General features: G+C 44.0%; 2 protein-coding genes and 1 non-coding gene across 9 annotated transcripts in view; all 3 read left to right on the top strand.

Annotated features, from left to right (window-relative positions):
• The window catches only part of phf21ab (PHD finger protein 21Ab), a 39,353-nt gene extending 32,943 nt beyond the window's left edge, over positions 1-6,410 (top strand). For 3 of the 6 annotated variants that reach the window (XM_036125515.1, XM_036125508.1, XM_036125519.1), the window contains 5 exons: positions 1,775-1,881; positions 2,245-2,400; positions 2,715-2,790; positions 2,883-2,986; positions 5,102-6,410. In XM_036125515.1, the coding sequence (XP_035981408.1) occupies positions 1,775-1,881; positions 2,245-2,400; positions 2,715-2,790; positions 2,883-2,986; positions 5,102-5,755 (1,097 nt within the window). In that variant the 3' untranslated portion in view covers positions 5,756-6,410. Of the gene's footprint in view, positions 1-1,609; positions 1,633-1,774; positions 1,882-2,244; positions 2,401-2,714; positions 2,791-2,882; positions 2,987-5,101 lie in introns of all 6 variants that reach the window. The other 3 variants (XM_036125516.1, XM_036125511.1, XM_036125524.1) reach the window with 3 other exon arrangements.
• Positions 6,411-12,082: 5,672 nt separating this feature from the next.
• trnam-cau lies at positions 12,083-12,154 on the top strand. Its single transcript has one exon. It is a non-coding gene; the product is annotated as a tRNA-Met (tRNA).
• Positions 12,155-12,857: 703 nt separating this feature from the next.
• LOC105929674 lies at positions 12,858-19,191 on the top strand. 2 transcript variants are annotated; one of them, XM_021318947.2, is made up of 5 exons: positions 12,858-13,229; positions 14,125-14,268; positions 15,649-15,806; positions 15,950-16,280; positions 18,411-19,191. In XM_021318947.2, the coding sequence occupies exons 1-5, from the start codon at positions 12,986-12,988 to the stop codon at positions 18,830-18,832; spliced, it is 1,299 nt and encodes a 432-aa protein (XP_021174622.2). In that variant the 5' UTR covers positions 12,858-12,985; the 3' UTR covers positions 18,833-19,191. The 2 variants fall into 2 exon arrangements, with proteins under 2 accessions (XP_021174622.2, XP_021174621.2); XM_021318946.2 differs by having other exon boundaries at positions 15,646-15,806.
• Positions 19,192-22,238: the final 3,047 nt, after the last annotated feature.

Raw genomic sequence — 22,238 nt, 5'->3', positions numbered from 1 at the left:
TACCGATACCTGACTGTGCAGTATTGGCCGATACCATCTGTTTGAAACTGATGTGTGTGTGTGTGTATGAAGAACTGCATACTATTTAGGGTAGTAGAACTTTTTATTGCCTACCTGGAATGGGTGACAATAGTTGAATAAACTTTTGGCTCTCAAAGGCCAAAATAGTGCAACATTCGTGAAATTATAACATGTATAATAGTAGTGCAACAGTAAGACAGTAAAATTACGTTAATAATTGAATAATCTCTTTTAAACCCTGAGTTTTGGCCCTCAAATGCCAAAATAGTGCAACTTTCATGAACTTATATAACATGTATAATACTAGTCGGGGGAGAGAAGGCTGCGTTCAAGTGACATACAAACATCAAAATGGTATCAGTGCCCTATTTGTTGGTACTTGCCGATACCAATACCACCATTTTAGTGCTGGATCTGGGCCCCGGTCGATACTGGTATCGGTATCGGTGCAACACTAGTATTTTTTTCTCCTACAAACTGGAGATGCTTTGGACATATTTGCTGTTTAGAGACTCAGACTGTCATGGATATTTATGGAGGACTAAACCAGGATTCAGTCGTTGCTGCTTTCAGGTCATTGTCCACCCCGGATCAATCAATCTTTTGCCTCCAATCCAGTGATGGATAATAATATCAGAGGACATTAAGCTGAACTGACAATCCCAGATGTTACATTTTGGCTTCTGACATAAAGCCAAAATGTTACATCTGGGATTGGGTCGTTTAGCCATTAGGTTTAGGATGTAATTTAAGTTTATTTTAGCCACGTTTGTGGGTTTGTGAACACAAACCACCTGTTTAAGCTCATGCCACAGGTCCAGACTTTGACTAGGACACTTAAAAAGCTTTTTTTGTTGCTCAGGGGCTCCCTGGCGTACTTTGAATGATTTTCCCATTACTTATTCCAGACACGCTTGAGCTTAAAGTCACAAACCGATGGCGGGAAGTTGCCGTTCAGGATTTGCTGGGGAAGCAGCTGGAGAAAGTCCTTCAGGCTGTGAAGCAGCAAAGCCACGCAGATCATCACACTACCACCTCTGTGTTTGACTTTACCGCTGTCTGCACGAGGTTTTAACTCTCCAACGTTGTTGATTTTTATACAAAATGTGACTTTTGTCTCGTCAGTCCCCAGAAAACTTGCCCAAAAGTGTTAGAGATCATAAAGATCTCTGACCTTACCTGAGATAAGTAAGGCCTGCAGAGCCTTGGACGTTGTTCTGGGGGGTTTGTGACCTCCTGGATGAAGCATCCATGAGCTGCTGGAGAAAACCAGGAGCAGCGGGGAACCTTCTGGTGGTGGATAATGGTTCCCACGACGGTTCTTTGTAGATAATCTTTAGAGCGAGTTCTGGGTCTATCCTAGACTTTAGCCAGATCCAGGACGTTTGCATTGACTCCAGGCCGCCTGAGGAGACAGGAAGTTAAAGACAGACAGAGGGGGGTGGGGCTGGTGGGGAGGTGTTACCTGAGCAGGTGTGTTGGCGCCTCTGAATGCTAAGCTGTAGCCTGCATGGAGCTGGTGTCGTACACTAACACTGCTGTCTGTGCTTCTGACTCCTCTTCCTCACTTCTCCCTGATTCATGCTAGCCAATGAAGACTCCCTTTCCAAGGTATGTCATACAGACGCTCTGTTTTTTTTGTTTTTTTTGTCTTCTCCCCCCCTCTCCATCTTTCCTTTTTTTTTTTTTGTTTCTTTTTTTTTTTTTTTTCTTTGTTTTTTTCCGTCTTTGTCGTCTGTCTCATTCCACCCAGGTCGCCCACCCAAATTCAGCAGCGTCCCGGAGCTGGGCAGCCTCACCCCGACCTCCCCCTCCAGCCCCGTCCGCCCCCTCCCCCTGCCCAGCCCCGGCTCGGGGGACGTAAGTAACGATGGGGGGGAGACGGACGCCCCGTCACACGCAGTCCTGCTGGCCCGGCAGCGCTGTCACCCATTCACACACACCGCCATCACTCTTGTTGTCCATGTGGTAACCATGCGCCATCACTTCCTGTCATTCAGCCTTACAAAGTGAACAGAGTCCATGAAAATAACACGCACACATCCTAACAGACACGCGCACACACACACGCATCCATCAGGGCTCTAAACCCAGACCAGCTGTAAACTAAAACCAGATCACGGTCCAGCCCCCCCTCCCCCCCCGCCCCGCCTCGCCCCGCCTCTCCGCGCAGGGTGGGTGGGGCTCCTACGGAAACTGATTTGGTCCAATTCTTCCTCGCAGGGAGACATCCACGAGGATTTCTGCACTGTGTGCAGACGCAGTGGCCAGTTGCTCATGTGCGACACGTGTTCTCGTGTTTATCACCTGGACTGCCTGGATCCACCCCTGAAAACCATTCCTAAAGGCATGTGGATCTGTCCAAAATGCCAAGACCAGGTAACCGCAGCAGCAGAGACCGACACCAGGGTCCCGGGAGCTTTTAGCTGTGCTGTAATGTTACACACTGTTTCAGCGTTAGGACTGTTCGGTACTTTGTAAGCACACACATGATGCAGTACTGTTGTTTCTTTTGTTTTTTGGTTTTGTGCTTATGTCTCATTCATTGCGTCAGTTAAAGGGTTGACATCTCACTCCCATCCACTCCATCACCCGTTTCCCTGTCAGTCCCACGCAGTGTGGCGGCTGGTCCTGACACTTTGAGCTTTTCCTGAGTCTGAGCCTTTCTGACACCTCTGAGCTTCTCCCCTCAGATCCTGAAAAAAGAAGAAGCCATTCCTTGGCCCGGCACCCTGGCTATCGTTCATTCCTACATCGCCTACAAAGAAGGTGAGCCCTCCTTCCTGCTGCCGAGCGCCGTCCTGGGGGGGGGGGGGGCGAGCCGGGAGAAGGACTGACGGTGAGGCTGCTCTGTGTTTCAGCTAAAGAAGAGGAGAAGCAGAAGCTGATGAAGTGGAGCTCAGAGCTGAAGCTGGAGCGTGAGCAGCTGGAGCAGAGAGTCAAACAGCTCAGCAGCTCCATAACGGTGAGAAACGACGACTCGGTGCAGCTTTGGTCCTCCTGTGGATAATGATCATTAAAAAAAAAAACGAGATGCAACAACCTTCAGTCCAGCCGCAGACTTCTTACGGCTCCAAAACGAGCCCCGAATCATCGGCGCTCCACCACCGTGGCCGTAGGGCTGGGCGATATGGACTAAAAAATAAATCTCCGATTTTATCATACCAAATCCGATTAATCGATATTTTTTCCTTCTTTTTGTTTCATAAAAAGAAATGAAAGGAATTATTTTAAAACCTTGCTTTTTATGTCAAGTATTTGGTCAGGGAGTTGACCTGAATTTAAAGTGCAACTAAAAACAAGCTGTGAAACATGCTTGTGAAACAAGATGGCAGCCGTGCCATTATAAACAATGAAAATATAACAAAACATTTGCTGCTAGTGGTATTACACATTGAGCTAAGAACAGGCTTCACTGCACTTGTGAACTTCAAACTAAGTTAAAAAAAATAAGTAAATAAGTAAATGAAGTACCTCGTATTATGGTTAAAAAAAAGTTTCCACTTAACGATACTTTGACAATATATTTGCCTAAACATATATTCAGCATCACATGCTGTTCTCTTCATGGAAACCCAATGAGTGTATTGGCAAAATAAAATCCAGATTTTCCAAAAATTAAATCTTAAAGAATTGTAAATTCGAATTAATCGATTAAATCGATTTATCGCGCAGCCCTACGTGGCCGACGGCTGCTGTGACGCGTTTGGTTCGTTCTGGCCAAACGTCTCTACTGAGGTCTCATCTTTCCAAAGATTGTTCCAGAAGTCTGGTGCTTCGTTCAGACGCAGCTCTGACAGACCAGAGTCGTGCTGCCGTCTTCCTCTGACAGAGGAGAGGCTTTTGTTCTTTGATCCTTCCACCCAGACACGTTAGTTCAGGGTTTGTTTTCTTCCTAATTATCCGGTCAGGAAGTTTAACATTTAACTTTGAGGCCTGGAGGTTCTGAGACAGAGTTGGCGCATATTTCTCCAAGCGTTGCACCCTTTGAATTATACGCCGACACGTCCATTTCTGGGAGGATATGCGGCCATCTCTAACGTTTCAAAGTCATTGCTTAAGTTTTCCCGTCTTGGCGCGGTGTTAACACCAAACCTCCTGCCTTTTACAGAGGTGATCCCACCTGATGCACTGCAAAAATGGAACTAAAATTAAGAAAACTTTTCTTGAAATGAGTGAATTTGTCCTTGATTTGAGCAGGTAAATAAGATGATCTGCCAATGGAATGAGTATTTTTACCCCTAAAATAAGATAAGTAGATATACTGCACTTGAAATAAGATGATGGAGATGACTTGTTCCTATTTGAAGTGCAAAAATCTTATTCCATTGGCATTTACCTGCTTAAATGGGTGGTTTTTCTTTCCACTGTCGCTTCATGCTTGCTCAGTATGAGGGATTGCTGCAAAGCCATGGACAATGCAGACGACTGTCCACTGTGGCTCTACGCTCTTTCAGGAGGAGTAAATGCTGCTTGGAGAGACTTTGAAGCAATCAACTGGTTCCCTTATATAGGAAATTTTTGACCAATCTGTATAATCTGACTGATTTTGACTTTGTAAAGTGCCTCGAGATGACATGTTTCATGAATTGGCGCTATATAAATAAAATTGAATTGAATTGAATTAAATCAAGGACAAATACACTTAGTTCTAGAAAACCTGACTTACTTTTAGTTCTCTTTTTGCAATGTGATGGTCAGTAGCATCCAGCTGCTATGTCTCCTCCTACGGTTTATACACTGCAAAAAGGGAACAAAAAGTAGGTAACATTTTCTAGAAATTAGTCAAATTTTTATTGATTTGAGCAGCTAAATAAGAGTATTTGCCAATTCTACCCCTAAAATAAGATAATTAGATATTCTGCACTTGAAAAATGATGATGGAGATGAAAAGTGCAATTATCTTATCCCATTGGCAAATAGTCTTATTTACCTGCTCAAATCAATGAAAAATTTCATTTCATTTCAAGAAAAATGTACTTAATTTTAGTTCCGTTTTTGCAGTGTAAGTTTACAAACATGTCTGAAAGCGCGTGTGTTGCTCCGCTGTCGGGTCTGACGGTGCGGCTTCTCTCTGCAGAAGTGCATGGAGACCAAAAACACCATCCTGGCTCGGCAGAAGGAGATGCAGCTTTCCCTGGACAAAGTCAAACATCTGGTTCGCCTCATCCAAGCCTTCAACTTCAACCAGGCCCTGGCAGAGACGGAGGGGAAGGACGTTCGGGTGCAGGACGGCGCTCCGGCTGTGCTCGGCTCCCGGGCCGCGGCGGAAGTTAGCTCGGTGGAGAAGCAACTGGTGAGCGTCTCTTTGGTCAGCAGCAAACAGGAGGAGCAGCAGACGGGAGGAGGAGGAGGAGGAGACGCCAACAGCACAGTCGTGACTAGCTGCCCCGGGGCCGGCGGTGCGCTGGGGCCTCACACAGAGACCGCTCCTCGTGTGGAGCCTCACCCCAAGCCTGAGACTGAGGCAGCTCCTGTGGTTCCTGCAGCCGTCGCCACCACCAACGGTACGACGGAGCCGCCGTGCCCCGCCCACAGCCCCGCCGCCACCGCCGCCGCCGCCGAGAACAAGATGGCTGCCGTGAACCCCGCGGAGACGCCGGCGTCAGCGGCGGCGGCGGAGAAGAAACCGGAGGAGCTCAGCAGCGACGGCGGCAGCAACAACAGCAAAACCTCAGAACCCTCCCAGCATTCTTTGCCAGCTCTGCTCAGCAGTTTGGACGATAAAAAGTAACGCTGCGTCTCCGTTGGCTGCAGGAAGTCAAACATATATATTAAGAAAAAAAAAAAAGAAAGGAGAGAGAAAAAAAAAAAAGACCTTTTGCTTGCACCACACGGTGCCCTGAAGTTGCCAATCTGTATAAATGTTGTTTGTTTGCATTGTATCGTCAGACTGTGTCAATGGTAGATGTACAGCCCAAGTCACGTGACTCTGGGAAGACCCGGGTCATCATGCCAATTAGTGATAGACGTCACCGTGGGAACGCTCACAGGAGGATTCTCTTCATCATCACACCGGTGTGTGCCTGTTACAGTGGCCCCTGCGTTCGGTTCATGGCTCTGAGGAGAACATGGAGCCCAACATCTGTCTGGAGGCGGGGGGGTGGGGTGGGGTGGGGTGGGGTGGGGGGGGTGACTGGTCCAAGAAGCAGTGTTGTAAACATTTGTGTACTGAAAAGGGAACCTGTTCGTGTCCTCGCCCCGTTGCACCTGAATGGGAACAACGTTTCACAGTCCGACTTCGCCACCGCTCCCCCCGCCGGACGCCGAGCCGTTTTTTTTAATCCGTTCTGACCCGAAGCCCATCAGAACCGGCCTCGTCCGACTCGAAGGCTTCAGTTTGACTCAAACTGTCATCTGAGGTGTGAAACCCTGATAAAAAAAAACAACAAAAAAACCCAGAAACACCGCATCTACAGATGATTGAGAGGTGAGACGAATGTGACCATGAAGTGTGTTTTCAGCCGCGTGCGTCATCGGAGCGTCGGAAACTCGCCGCGTTCTCCGGCTTTTATGCGCCCTGCAGGAAAAATGTCGTCTCTGTTGAAACTTGATTGGAAGAAAAGTTGGGACGCACCCACGAGTTCAGTTAAGTCGTGAACAAATTACATATTCTTGGTCTTTTAAATTAAAAAGATGGATTAAAAAAAGGCCAACACGAGAAGTTGTATGTGTGAGAGCACGCCAACCTTACGTAGAGCTATAGAAGTTAGACGTTACTGACGTTGATCAGGAAGTCAAACGCCTTATTCTTCATCCTGATTAAAATGGTGGCTGGATTCTGGCTCCAGGTTTATGGAGAAGCTCAACATTTACCCTTGAGTTTTTTTTTTTTATCGACAGGTTTAACCCCGGCCTTTACGGAGAACGTTTATTACGCTGAACAGATCTTCAGCTGATAGTTTCCCCGGGTCTCTGACGGTCCCATGAACCCATGAAGGGAATTCACACTGAGTCGCAAAGTCCCCGAGTCACACTGAAGCCTTTAACACTTTTAATAGTTGTTTTTAAAAAAAAAATAAAGCCCAAAGTGTAAAACTTTAACCTCGCCCCCCTCCATCATCACACGCCCCTCAGTCCCAGGTGTTGTACCCACCCGTCTCCCACTGGAGGCGTGGCCTTGTCCCCCTGGTAGACGCTGGCAGAGTCCCTCGGTAGATGCTGGGCGTTGGACTCCAGGCGTTGTTCCCCCGCTGGCCGCCGGGCGTAGTCCCCCCCCCCCCCGGTCTACACCTGGGATGGATTAAGGCCGGGGCGTAGTCCCCCCCCCTGGTGGACCCTCGGGTTCTGCACCCTGGGGGACGCGGGGCGATGCGGTCCTCGGGTCCCGGGTGAGGCCGAACAGGCGCGGTAGCCTAACAGATGTTCTCAGTGGTGTCGGTCGGTGTAGTGATTGAGTTTTCATTCGTGTGTGTGCGTGTGTGTGTGTGTGTGTGCGTGTGTGTGTGTCAACTGTGAGCACTAAATGTGAATTTGCAATATTGCAACGTCAACACACACACACAAAAACTCTATCTGGGCTGTTTGTTTTTTATAGGAAAAGATATTCAGGTCTTCCTAGTCTCCAGAATAAGTGCTTTCTGTTCCTGAACCTGCTGGACTGGCATCATCGTCGTTTCCGTCGCCGTCATCATCGTCGTCGTCATCGCAGCCTCCGCCGCCGCCCGGGTGGCGGTCGTTTTTTTGATTCCTGAACTGCCAAAATCCCGATGTTCCCACATTCAGCAGGGACTCGTCCGCGAAGATCAAATCATCGGAAGATTCGGATGCAAGGTCCCGGTCTTAGACAGGGGAGCATTGGGAACAATAACCACAGCAGGAAGTGTTTCGCGTCCAGGCAACTGGGGGTTGGGGGGGGGGTGGGGGGTTTGGGTATTTAGGGGTTAGCGGACGGCAACACAATTCCTGAGATTAAAGCACAAGCTTGCTGCATTACAAAGAAGTGCTGGAGAGCTTTTTGTACGTCCCCGTGGAGTTAGAGTATGCATCTCCTTCGTTGTCATGCGACTTCTCCCCACTTTGCCAATATTTCCCCCTCGATGTGACTCTGAGGCTGGAGCTCACAGTCCGGTTCGGAGTGGGAGCGCGAACCCCCTGTCCGGGGGGGTAGAGGGTGGTGGGGGGCGAATTCAAAAGAATAAAGGTGCCTCCGCGTCTGCTGGACACTATTTCATGCTTAGTGTTTCTTCGGTTGTCCGACGTTGTGCTCACGCCCTCCTGAATGCGAGGAAACATAAAAAAAAAAAAAATGCTTTTATCGGGTTTGTTGAGGAGCAAATATATCTAAAGTCGTGTGGCGGGGGGGCTTTTAGAGCTACTGTCCTGTAACTTTTAGCTGCATCCCTGCTCCAGCGCAGCTACGTCGCCTCTTCAGCGTCGTAAAGTTCTGCAGAGGTCTGGTGACGAGCCAGAGATGCAGGGATGCATCTGGACCGTTTCCTCTCATTGTGGTGGGGGTGAGTTCCTGTTCGGGTGGTGGTCTTAGTTTTCATTTAAGCTCATATCACTCAGCATATCCAACAGCCCCCCCGACCCCCTCCATCAGCTGCACAGACTGCCTTCATTCCAGACATCCCAGAGAAATGTGCGTGTGTGCATCCTGAAGAGTTCAGCCGGACAGGAAACGCAGGTGTCTCCGCCTCCTTATGGGTCCCATTTGGTTGTGTTCTGTTCTCCGCTGGGGCGTCCGTGGCTCCCGTAGATCCGATCGGTCGTCAGCTCGCCGGATCCTTCCCTCTGTACAGTAGGTACCTCTGAGTGCCTTTCTTCAAACAGCAGATAATATTTGTCTCTTCTTGACTTGCACTGTGACTCGTAGGACTTAACAAAAACCCTCCGGGACCGCCCCCCGGACCCCCCGGGCCTGACGCCGAGCCCCGCCCTCGCTACCCCGCCCCGCTCCTCGGGCTGCCATGAATCGATGCAAGCTCACCAACGCTTCACACGAGCCCGTTTGATCCCGCCACATAGTGTTCTGTTCTTTGTCCTAGAAGTTGCCTTAAATGTGTTTTTTAATTTTGTGGTGAGACGTTTAGATTTGGGTTTCGGGGGGGGGCTCAGAAGGGGGTGTGGGTGCTGTGCAGAGGCAGTCTGAGATCTCACTCTGATCCGTTTGTCGTGCACTTTTAGTTTGATCAGTATTATCAGAGCAGGAACGGGGTCAGTCGGCAATGTTTCGTCTTATTTTGAAAGGCCCCCTGAACCCCCCCCCCCCCCCCCCCCCCCCCTTTACTTCCTGTCTCTTATTTTTTAAGAGGGATGAGTTTGCAGGATCAGGTCACTTGAGCCGGAGCCTGAGTGTGTTTATAGATGAACAAACCTGGACCCAGTGAGCGTCATCCGTGCGCGCTGTGGGTGCAGCACATGCCTTCTTATGCAAGTTTTTATACCAACCTGTTTTATTATGCATTGCTTCAGTTTTTCTTATGTTGGTGTTTTTTTTTATTTTTTTTATGTGAAACTTAAGTCACCTTTTTTTACTTTTTTTTTTTTCTCTGAACATTCTGGCATCTCGATGCCAAACGTGTGCATGTGTTTACACATTCAGGTAGCCATTCAGGGGGGTAACGTTGTGCGGAGCGTTCCAGTCAGCTTTGTGAACACGAAGCCTCGGTGGTTTTTAAGAACGAGCATTTCTTACATGTTTTTTTGTTTTTTTATTTTTATTTTTTGGTGGGTGGTTCTGTTGCAGTACTGCGAGTGTTTGGCGCCATCCCAGCTCCTTGTGGTTTCATCTCCTTATAGCTTAGCTTTTCTTTAACTCTGCCGTGCTGCGCGCTGGAGATCGGGGCGGGGTCTAAAACGTTTCTTAATTAACGTCTGGAAGTAAATATATCCAAAGAACTCTGCATATCATCGGGGCGTGAGTTTTCTGCGTCATTCGCCGACCGTTCGCAGAGCTCCGTCGCGCTTTCGGGGACTCTTCTTCTGCGTGGGCCCTGAGGGGGACGGCTTGCTTTTCATCTTTTCGGTTATAAAGCGATCAAGTCATGATTGTGGCCTTCTAGTATTCTGTGGGTTCATGACGTCATTCACCTGTTGTTCCCGCTCAAACATCCATCCATTTATCCATCCATTTATCCTGTCTGGATCCTCTACACCTGCAGCTTCTTACCTCATCCACAGCTGAGTCCATCGGGGGTGTGTTGAGTGCAAAAAATCTGAAAAATAATAATAAAAAAAAAAGTCTAAAAAATGAAAAGAAGTCTTTTTCTATCTTCCATTTGGTGAGATGCATTGTAGCGATCAGAATAAAGAAAAAGTTCACCTGGTGTGCTGAATAATGTGTAAATTGGTTATTACACAATCTGAATATTTGTATAATTGTTTGTATTTTTTCATAATGATTTTGGAAAGGAATGTGTTTATTTTTTTGACTTCTGTTCCAGATGTGTCTTCTGTTGGCCTGACATTGTGACTGGTCTGGTGGGATTCTTACCTCTGTATTGAGCCTCTTCTGTGATGATTCTTTGTATGCAGTGTTTAGGAAATACTGTAGGGAACATGGGGAGGAGTTGATATTAGGAGCATTTGATCAATTTGTATTTATTTATTTTATCATTTTGTTAAAATAAATTGTGAAAAACAAACAAAACAATAATCTCCTGAAATTAATCCGAATTTTCACTCCACCAAAGGTAACCTGGTAAAATGATCCACACATTTGTTGCTTTGCCCGTGTGTTTTGGGTCGACGTCTTGCTAGAAGCCCCATCTTTAACGTTCAAGCTGAAGGTAAGTTTTCCTTCTGAGATTTTGTGGTCTGTGGTCCCATCCATTGGTCCTGGGGTGGGGTTAACCAGACCGTTAGGATTCCCGGACACACTCTGCATCGACTTTTTGTCTTATAGTTCCTGGCCAGATCGATGGCCACCCTCATTGGCTGCGTCCGCCAGGGATGATCAGGACAAAGACTAGGCCACCTGCTTTGATTGCACCTGTGGGAACAGCACAAGGAGAGGCCACAGAGGCAGTGCAGGTATCATTGAAACATCTGATGGTGAATCAACAACCGTTTTCAGGATTTATTTTCTGTTTGGATATTCCTTCATATTAGGAATATGTCATTTTATAAGGTACATTTACTGTGACAACAGTAGATTTTCAAAATAACTTAAAAGCAGGTATTACACTTCTCATTAAATCCACATTGTTGTGTTATAATCTTGCTTTTTGTTGGTCTGGTGTAATATTCAATCTTAAATCTCATGTTTTCATCAGCTTTAAGCAGGATCTCATGACTAACAGAAAGGAAAAAAAAAAGACTTGAAAACATCAGTCTGTGTAATTAGTCTATACCAGGGGTCACCAACATGGTGCCCACGGGCACCAGGTAGCCCCCAAGGACCACATGTGGTGCCCTCAGGCCTGTTCAAAAAATAGCACAACCCTCCAGTGAGCTGCATCTAAAATGTTAGTTTATTTAGCTGTGCTTCCTTTTTAATCATACTTGTATATACATATATTTAAAATGATTAATGCATTAAAAACATGTTTATATTACATAAAGTTAAGATGAGCTCTAACTTTTCTAGTTTAAAGGTCAGTACAGGCAGCCCTTCGTGTGACTCTACCAGTAGAGTGGCTCTCAGTTTCTAAAAGGTTGGTGATCCCTGATTAATGAAATGTGTTTCCCTTAATAAATTGAGTTACTGCTGAAATACTTTTCTATATTTTTATTTACCAAGATGCCCTTTTAGTGTTTAGATAAGGCAGGTGATAAAAACGTGAACTTAATGACCTGTTTGGGCCAAAGCTGAGAGCAGGCAATGGCAGCAATGGCACCATGAAACAAAGGCAGAGTGTTTGAATTGGGTCACATTGGTATTTCATTTTGATTTATTTGAAATAATGTGACAAAAGGTATTAAAAGTCGAGATCTCCCGAGCAAACAGTGTGTCGAGAAACGAACGATTGAGCAGACTGTTGCTGTGGCTGCCACTCAAAACGTCTCTGAGGAGAGAAGTGGAAACAGCACCCTCTAGTGATCACAAAAAGCACAGCACCCATCCGCAGCCGCGTGTCTAAGGCTAAGTACTAACGTGTCGCCTTTTGTCGACCGCAGCAGAGTGGCGCAGCGGAAGCGTGCTGGGCCCATAACCCAGAGGTCGATGGATCGAAACCATCCTCTGCTAGCTTTTTTTTTTTTCTTTCTTTCCCCTTCATTGTTGGATTTGAAAACTTGCGGATTGAAATTAAAGTCAATTTAGTTTTAAACAAACGAAAAAAAAATACTGACCGCTTTGTGTTTGTTTCAACCTGACACACCTCTGCAGAACAGTGGTGTATTTATTTTTATTACGGTGGTTTATTGCTTTTACAGTTGCTGTTTTGAACCGTAAAATGCACCATGAACATTTTTTTTTCACAACGCTAAATTAAATGATTTCAGGACCATCCTGCAGCTACGATCATTGATATATATTTTAGTAAAATGTGAAACTATATTATAGAGTGAAAGTAATGTACAAATCAGGTCGCTTACCTCAGAAAACATTGCATTGAGTATGTATTCGATATTGTCTTAAACGTAGTTAAATGTGAAGCTACATTTAAATGTAGTTCAAAATAAATTCTGAAATATATTTTATTCGATCTGCAGAAAATGACAGACAAGACTCTTTTTTTAAATAAAAAAGAAGAAATTCTTTGATTTAGTGAAGTTAATTAGGAGCCTTAGTAAAATGAAAATGAAATGTTATATTGTTGATTTACTGCAAAAGGAATCGGGAAGCAAAGGATATAATTGTTTTCTTGTCATTTGGTTCACACTCCTTACCTGTTGGTGGCGGTAACGGTCACCTAAGGTTTTTGCCAACCGCCAAGAAATTTGAAGAAGAAGAAGAAGAAGAAGAAGAAGAAGAAGAAGAAGAAGTAAAAACAATAACGCATAGGTCTTTGGTGCACTTTTTTTTATTTCCTGCGTGTTTTGTTCCACCTCCAAAACAAATAAAATAAGCGAAAAAATGGAAGGCAGGGAATGCTGCGTGAAGAATTGTGACAATAGTTCCCACGACCACTGTGGCAGGATGCTCCCGATCGGCCTGAGCTTCCACTGCTTCCCTGCGTGGAGGACGAAGGAAGGCTCCCTCATATCGGAGCTGACGAGGCGGCGGAGGGCCGCCTGGGTGGCCGCCGTGGGCCGCAGAGACATCACCTTCGACTGCATCCCGTCCTCCATGAGAGTCTGCTCCAGACACTTTGTCTCCGGTGAGTTTAAACGGATCCTACTCCCCCGCTCAGAGCAGAGCGATGTTCGCATCGAGACTAACTACTGCGCGGTCGCCATATTGGTCAGGGCGAATGTTTTCTATAACGCCACCCTTTAATTCCTGATAAACTTGTTAACTTGTAATCTTTTGATTTAAAGCCAGAGAAAGTTTATCTGGGGTAACATTGGAATTTTTTTCTTTTAATTTTTTGGGTTTAAATTAGTGACAACATTCTATTTCGTGTAAAAATGTCCTTTCTAAAAGTCTTTTAGTTACACTCAGAAGTGGGTAGTAACAAGTTACATCTACTCAGTTACACTTGCTTGAGTAACTTTTTGAATGAAATGTACTTTTAGGAGTGTTTGTGAAGATTCTCCGTCATCCAGGTCATGATCAATCCAATAAAAGGTTAAAAAAATAAAACTATACTTTTATTCAGAAGCTGAAGACGATTTGCTTCCCATCTAGGAAGCTTTCTCAGTTCAAAATATCTGGAGTAGTGTGGAGTTCCAAGCTTTATAGAGCTGCAGACGAGGCCTCATTAGATCTTAAATTCACCTGGAACTGATCGGCCCAACAATGGAGTCGTTAGGCTCATCGTTAGCCTGGCTCACAGGCCACTTAGTTAAAGCTCTAGATGTGCTGACTCCTCCTGGCGTGACCCCATGGTTCTTCCTGTTAGGTCATTTCTGGTATTTTACGAGAAGAAACCCTCATAGTAGCACTAGAACCTGCATTTTTCTATGAATAATTAATAACCTTTTTATGCATTAGAAATGCTTGTTATGGATGTGCATTATCACCCAGATGCTTGTTAATGTATGGAAATTCATGACGGCGCCTCCTGCTGGATCTGTGAGACTAAAGCGTTGTGTTTTCGTTTTTTTTAATAGGAAAACCAGCTTATGAGATGCTGGACTCGGATCCTGACTGGGTTCCATCTCTACACCTGGGTCACAATGTCGATGACGATGAAGGCGAAGGAAAGTCCAGGACGAAAAGACGAAAGCTGCTTTCTGGGGAGACCCCAGCAGAAGGTGGGTCTGAGTTCAGCCTGTGGTTCATAAGGCAACGCAAATTTATTTGTATAGCACATTTCAGTACAAAATAGTTAAAGCTTGTGCTCAGCCTTGAACAGCCAGAGGGCACCTGGCTGAAGTATTTTGTAGTTTTGCTGTAAAATATTTGTATATGCAAACTCTCCCATGTCTGCTTCAGAGACATTAAAGGAGCAATTTTAATAATTTTAGATAGATAAAAAAAAAATAATGATGTGAAGAACTGAAGGTAATATTTCAGATGGGCTATGGTATGTCGTCAAACACCATCTCTCTGTTGTTCTCCAGTCTCTTCTTTACATTTTTATACCCATGTTTCCCCATCATGGTCCTTTGTACAAACAGCGTCACCATTGGGTCACATTGTGAATTACAACACCTCTCTCAGATGGCTCAGCTCTTTGCGTTTGCAGTCAGGAGACAGACAAGATAAGATAAGCTTTATTGATCTCAAATTGGAGAAATTCACTTAGTGATCAAAAGAAGGTGCCAAAAGGAGGAAAAGGTGCATAAGGTGTATCAAGAAAAAATAAAATAAAAACACAAAGGAAATAAAGCAGAGATTTGGGGTGACCATGTACATTCAGGGTGGCTTATATACAAATGTATTGACACTGTACATTACGTGATACCAGGTAAGGAACAACAGTGAGGTAGTGAGATAACTATGCAGCTGAAGTCACTTATTTATTATAAGGATTATTGCACAGGGTATCAGACAGTAATTGCACTCTAGTTATTGCACAGTTATTACGGTTAATCGGGGAAGTTTAACCGGACCTCCTGGATGAATAACTGTCAGGTTCAAACACCTAAAACATTAATTAACAACACAAGAAGGAGAGACAACAATGAGATCGGTTTTCAAATAATCTTGCAAGGAGATCGAACGGAGATGCTTAATACAGATGTCCAAATTCGATCTGAAGCAAATCCGTCGCCCCCTCTCTATTTATTAGGAAAGGGAATCCCTGGTTCCATTTTGAATCTAAGGGGTAGGGATAAGCAAAATAACTGTGACCTTTGAGATAAAACCAAGCAGTTCACACAGTGCAGCACTCCAGATGGCTGAATAGAGTTCATAAAAACACTTATCATAGTCACAACATATTTCTCAGCTTTCTGCAGGCCTTCTGCAAATATAAGAGAGAGATCTAAAACCTTAAAACTTCTTAGTAGTAAAGAGTAAATATATATGATAAATGAAATGAAAATGGTAAATAACATAAAATATGTAGACATAGTAATAATAATTCTATCAATAACGCCGCGGACCCTCCTTCCTGCTGTGATGGAGGCGTGTTAAAGCGGTGGTTCATATCTTCAGACCGAATGTCTTCCCTCTTTGTTCAACAGCAGACGGGGTTGCTGAAGTCAGGAAACCTGCGCCGCCTCCTTGGAAGGAGGTGAAATCCGCTCTGCAGTGTCTCCTTCAGAGCAAAGCCGCCGTCACTCAGCAGTCCGCAGACGGAGCGCAGAACCGAGCTGCTGGGAGGAGGACCGACGCCAGCTTCCGGGTATGACTGCATGTTGATTTTTTTTTTTCCTACAGCACCAGCTAACCTGGCATCAGTTTCAAGCCGCGGTGATGTTTGGGGTTCTGTGAAAGAGCAGAACCTGAGGTGAGGCTGTGGTTTGACTAGCCCTGCGTCTGTTCCAGGACTTCTTCAGGAACGCTCTGGAGTCGTCTCTGGAGGCCTCCATCCAGTCCAGAGCTCGCTCCAGGGCTCAGTCATCGTCCGCAGAGTTCGAAGTGAAGCTGAACTTCAAGCTTCCGCCTCCCGACGGAGAACCGGCGACCGGCGCAGACGACTTCTCCTTCTCCTCCTCCGGCTGTGCCAACTGCTCCCGGATGCTCGGGAGGATTGCGGAGCTGGAGCACAAGCTGTTTGAGCTCAACGCCAGGCAGCAGCATGCTAATGGCGACGGGACCGGGACCGGACCGGACCAGCGCCGACACGGTTCTGAGCGGGACCAGAACACGTATGAGTGTGAGTTTCAGAGAGCTGGAGAGCAACGTTGAAGCAGCTTTTTTTTCTTTGTATTCTGCCTCTTCTGTCTCCCTGCTCGTTTATTCTCTCTGCGGAGCTGTTTTTGTTGATTTCTGATTGGATCAAAAGGTTAAAACGTCTTATTTTTCAGTCCTGGATTATTCTTCTCTCTGGAAGTCCTTCTGTAATATTAACCAGGGAACTCGCGCGTTATTGCTGCAACTCTGTGATTATGAGAATTCGGACCAAATAGTTTCCCAGAACTTTACAAAAAAAAGTAACAAACAAAGCAACTGGACTTGTTTTCTGTAGTTGAAGATGTTTTGCTTCCTAATGGCTTAGATAACATGCAGATTCAACAGAAATAGGTCCACTTCTTAGTAATGGGCGGTCATTAAAGTCAATAAGCCATTACAAGGCTTTTGTTGGGCAGTAGTATAAAGCTTGTTACTCCACATTACTCCAGACTTTTTGAATTAAGAAAGCTTCCTGGAGAGGAAGCGAAACATCTTCAACTAGGGAAAACAAGTCCAGTTGCTTTGTTTTTTTTTTTTTTTTTTTTTTTTTGAATGACCAAGACTTGGATGACGTTCCCAGAACCTTTTGCTGCAATGTTGGGTCGTTATCCTGAAGGAGGGAGAATTTATCATTTATCTGGATAATTGTGGGGGAAATGGAAATTGTTAAGGAGGTATGAAGATTAAAGAAATAAAGTTTTTTTTTTTTTAGTTTTTTTTTTATTTATATTTTTTACTTGAATGTCACAGCTGCACAATACGTGAAACTAATGTCGTCACATTAGCTGTGTTTGGGATATCACAGGACTTTTTGGATGCTGTATTTGGTATTCCATGTAAATTCTGCATCCCAGTCTTTTATTTGGCCTGTTGGATGGACTTAAACTTCCCCCCAAAGCCCCATATGGGAGAATATTCTTAGTGGCTAAGATGCAAAAGCTAACAAAGAATGATGGAAACACTGAAATGAAGGAAATAAAAAAAAAAGAGTTTTAAGAAAAAGCTTGATATTGATCAAAATGACCAATTTCTCCAGTTTTATCTTCTAGATGCTTTTTACATTCAGGTTTTTAACTGAACCCAAAGGTTCTTGAACTCAATTAGGTTTAGATTCCTAGAAAAGCATTAAAAATGTATTTCTGTTTATTTTGTAAATTTTCTCTGTTTAATTGTACAAACCGACATTTTTCTAAGTATTATGAAAGTTAAGTCCCAAGTTTTTCACCTCTGACAGATTTAGGTGTAAAATTGTTGTTTCTGGTAGAATTTGAATCGGTCAACCCTGAAATTATAATAAAACAGTGTAAAATGTTGTATTTAAAACATTAATGTTAAATCATATATCCTTCTCAGTTATCGTTGGGAAAATCTGTCAGTAAAATGCTTCTTATAATTGCTCACCAGCTTTTGGCCACTGCTATTTTGATCATTACTTAACTTAACAGCCATCACCCTAATCTTTACACAGTCTGTGAATGGAGCCACTTCAAAAACATTAATAGTACTTCCAGCTAAGGGTGTAATTTGTGTGTGTTTGTGGTTTAGTGACATTAATACAGTGATGCAGGAATTAAGCTTTAATGTTTTTGACTTCTTTTCATAGATACACACAAAATCATGAGTGAAAGGCGCTACAGCCTTAGAAATTTACACAGTCACAACTGCATTAACGTTCCTGCTGTCATTGGGCAAATTTAAACTTATTTCCTAACTTACAACTTCATATATTTTCATGTCAGCATCATCTCTGAATATGACAGGCAGGCTTTTAGTCCACTTTTCTCTGATTACTGACGGCTGTATGTGTGTGAATCACAGCACACCAAACTATGGCGGCCCATGTAAATACATCCACCAGGAAAAGTGTGTAATTTAGGTTTGTTGTAAAATACATCCTAAAAATGTAAAATATTTGGTAATTTTAGAAGAAAAAAAATACGTTTATCATTAACTGTTTAACTGATGTAGGACAGAAAACGGTCAACGTACAAAAAAGGATGTACATACATTTACAATAAATACATTACATTTATCTCTAACACAAGAACATCAAATTAGCGTGAATCCTTTTACTAAAGTAAATGATTAAAGAAGTGCGGTTCTGTCTCCACAGTGACGGGTCGTGTTCAACGGGTCGAGCTCCAGGACATCAGCAGTGACAGCGAGCCGGACTCTGAAGCCGCTCCCTTCAGCTCTGAATCGTCCTCCTCCTCCTCCGACTCAGACTGCGCTCCCTCCACCTCCCGCCCTCCTCCTCCTCCTCGTCCTCGTCTCCTCTTCAGGAGCGAGTGGCTGGAGGACTTCTCCTTCCTCCGGTACTCCCCCTCCCTCAACCTCATGTGGTGCCACGTGTGCCGCGTTCACGCCGACCCAATTCACAGGAATTGGCGTCTGATCAGAGGCTCGAATCATTTCACTAAGAAAGCCATCATGAAGCACTCGAGCTCTTCTTACCATCAGCAGAACGTGAAACGCTTCCTGTGGAGCAGCGGGAATCTGCCGGGCAATCCGTCGGATCGGAGATCCACCTGCTGAGGTTCTGAGCTCGGGTTGGAGTCATAATGTTCACCAGGATCGCTCCGATTAGGATTTGATCAGAGCAAAGGAAGTCGTTTTGTTCTCTGCCTGTGAAGAAGCCGGTTAAGACCTGGTCGGAGTTTTCTGCAGTGCTGAGAGATCGGACCAATCAGAGGAGACAGCTTGGTTCCTGAGATCCACTTTCAGAGTGACGGAGCATTTTAAAGGATCACCTTGATGGAGAACCTCGTCAGTCGCTCATCTTCATCATCGGCTGCACCTTCAGCACCAAGCGGTCCATCTGGGTTTGATTGTTGTATAACCGTCTGCAAAGACTTTTTATTTTTTACTAATTAAAATCTGACCTGCGCACATAACTGGATTCATTTCATAAGGTGATAAAGTTTTATTTATGTCAAGCTGAAATGTAAAGATTAGGGCTGGACAATAATTCAATAACAATATATATCGATCAATAGACATATGTCAATGATAGAAAAAAGGATCAATAAAAAGTTCAATAGAATAACAGTTTTCCTTTGTTTTGCATTCTAGCCATGTAGGTTAATATTACAGTCGTTACAACCTCCCAACCAATCACAATGCAGATCCAGGAACCAAGCTCCGCCCCCTTCAAATAGTTCAGAGAGCACACGTTCTTTTTTCTTTTTTTAAAACCTTGCAGTTTTGGTATTCTATTAAAACATGTTTTTAATTTGATAATTATCAATATTGATTCAATATGATTTATATTATATCGCTATTTTATTTTTTATTTTATTTTCAATATCGTCCAGTCCTAGTGTAGAATAATTTGCATTCCAGAAAACTGAGCTGAGCTGCAGGCTCACAGTTTATTTGCACTCGACGACTCAGAAGGTTCAACATCTCCAGATTTTCCTCAGGAGATCTAGGTTAACTAAAAAACTAAAAAATATATAACATTTTGGTGCCTGAATCATCTAGCCCACATGTCAAACTCAAGGCCCGCGGGCCGAATCCATCCTGTCAATGCAATTTATCTGGCCCTTAAGAGCCAAAAAAGGCATACCATGTCATAAAGTAGAGGCATGTATTCTTTTAAATTGTATAAAGTGGCTAAAACTGTGCCTCCTGTAGCGAATGTTGATTTGTTTTCTGTGTAGTAACAGCATCCTGCCACTAGATGTCAGATGCCACAACACATTAAAACAACCAAATGTCCAAAAAGAGAAGAAGTGATGCAGAATGATGAGTTTAAAGTGTAACTCACCCCAATAACTTTTTTTTTTTGCAGATAAACTGTATAAACTGGGCCTAAGGGTGCTACTTTATGTTACTGTGCATTTTTTATACTTCTATGTGAACTGAAATAAAATGAAATCTAAAGTATCATCTATACACGTGCAACCGGCCCCTTTAATGACTAAATAGCAGTGAATTTGACACCCCTGAGCTATGCAATAAAAAGAAACCAACTGAAGCAGCAGCTTCTTTCCTGTCCTGAACCCACAGAGATCTGCTGCTTTTGAACATATCGGGTGAATTCACCTGCATCCTGCTAAAGGAGCAATAAGCAAAATTTAATTATTTTAGAAAGCATTAAAGAAACAAAGATTACTGAAGTTAATATTTGTGTTGCCTGCCTCTGTCCTGATTACTGATGAACTTTATCACTAAATGTTTGACAGCAGCTTTTGTAATCTACAGAAAGCACTTCTTGTGTGATGTGGACTAACTGAGCCCAGACTGGTTCTTTGTGGACCAGATTAAAGGTCTCTGTTTGATTTAACAGGACCAAACCAATCCGATATGAAACCGGGATTTTCTGTTTTTTATCAGTTGTAGAAATGATCCAGCAAATGACACCAGCAAGAGGGTGCAAAGAGTCAGTCCAGATGTTCCAAAAGCACCTCACCAGAGAGAACATCAGGGTGTCATTGGGGCTGGATCAGTCTGGCCCAATGGTGTCGACAGGAGGGAAGGTGAGAGGGGTCGCTCTACCAGAAGGCAGACATTTGACGGAGTTTCAAATATCTTGGAATCCACTGGCAAGTGGCAACCTTGATTAGGCTGCATGGAAGCCAACCATAACCAAGTACCTACCTTAGCAAGAGAGGCAGGTTTTGAAAAGCCAGGCGAATGGCCAGAACAAAGTCCAAACCATCAACGATCATTTGCCTGGCCAGTCATCAATTACCCAGTCATCATTACAGCCTGGCCAAAGGAAGAGATGGAAGACACGTGAAGACAAAGCTGCTCCTCACGTTCTATTGAGGGTTCAATCTTAAGACAATGCCAAGTGGAAGGAGGCGGAAAGAGGACCAGTGAATGTCGAGATCACCATCCGGGACAAAATGGCAAATATCCTGCAGCACATAAGGAAGAACTCCCCAAAAAACCAGGAACCGTCATGAAAAGACAAGCAAGTGATTGTGTGCCAGTAAGGAAGTAGCTGATATAAAACCCTAGCAATGACTGGAGAAGGCTTGACAGCAGGGGAACAAGCTCCTAGTACAAGAGTATTTAGAATATAGTAATTCTCTTTACTATATATATATATATATATATGCTTCCGATTGGCAAAATAATCAGACAGCATGGGATTCATTTCCACTGTTATGCTGATGACACTCAGCTATATTTATCCATAAATCCTGATGAATCCAATCAGTTACTTTGACTGCAGTCATGTCTTGATGACATCAAAAGCTGGATGACTTTAAATTTCCTGCATTTAAATTCTGACAAGACAGAAGTTGTAATCTTTGGACCACAGTCCTCAAAAAATAAACTTCTTAATTAATCACTTAATCTGGATGGCATTAATACAATTTCAATACAATACAATTTTATTTATATAGCGCCAATTCATGAAACATGTCATCTCGAGGCACTTTACAAAGTCAGAATCAGTCAGATTATGACCATTAACTTGGCCTCTGGTAATAAAGTTAAAAATCTTGGGGTTATTTTCAACCAAAATATGTCATTTAAATCCCATATTAAACAGGTTTCCAGAGTTTCCTTTTGTCACCTCAGGAATATCGTCAAAATTAGAAATATTCTGTCCTGGGGTGATGCTGAAAAACTAGTCCATGCATTTGTTACTTCAAGGCTGGACTATTGTAATTCTTTACTATCAGGAAGTCCACAAAATGCAGTTCAAAGCCTTCAGCTGATCCAAAATGCTGCGGCAAGAGTTCTGATGAAAATCAACAAGAGGGATCATATTTCTCCAATTTTAGCTTCCCTTCATTGGCTTCCTGTTAAATCAAGAATAGAATTTAAGATTCTCCTTCTATCGTATAAAGCCCTTAATAATCAAGCTCCATCATATATCAGAGCTCTGATTACCCCGTATGTTCCTAACAGAGCACTTCGCTCTCAGACTGCAGGTCTGCTGGTGGTTCCTAGAGTCTCTAAAAGTAGAATGGGAGGCAGA

Source organism: Fundulus heteroclitus, chromosome 2, assembly GCF_011125445.2.
Source record: "Fundulus heteroclitus isolate FHET01 chromosome 2, MU-UCD_Fhet_4.1, whole genome shotgun sequence".
Classification (NCBI taxonomy): Eukaryota; Metazoa; Chordata; class Actinopteri; order Cyprinodontiformes; family Fundulidae; genus Fundulus; species Fundulus heteroclitus.
Note: the sequence above shows the minus strand (reverse complement) of the source record. Positions and strands in the feature narration are given on the sequence as shown.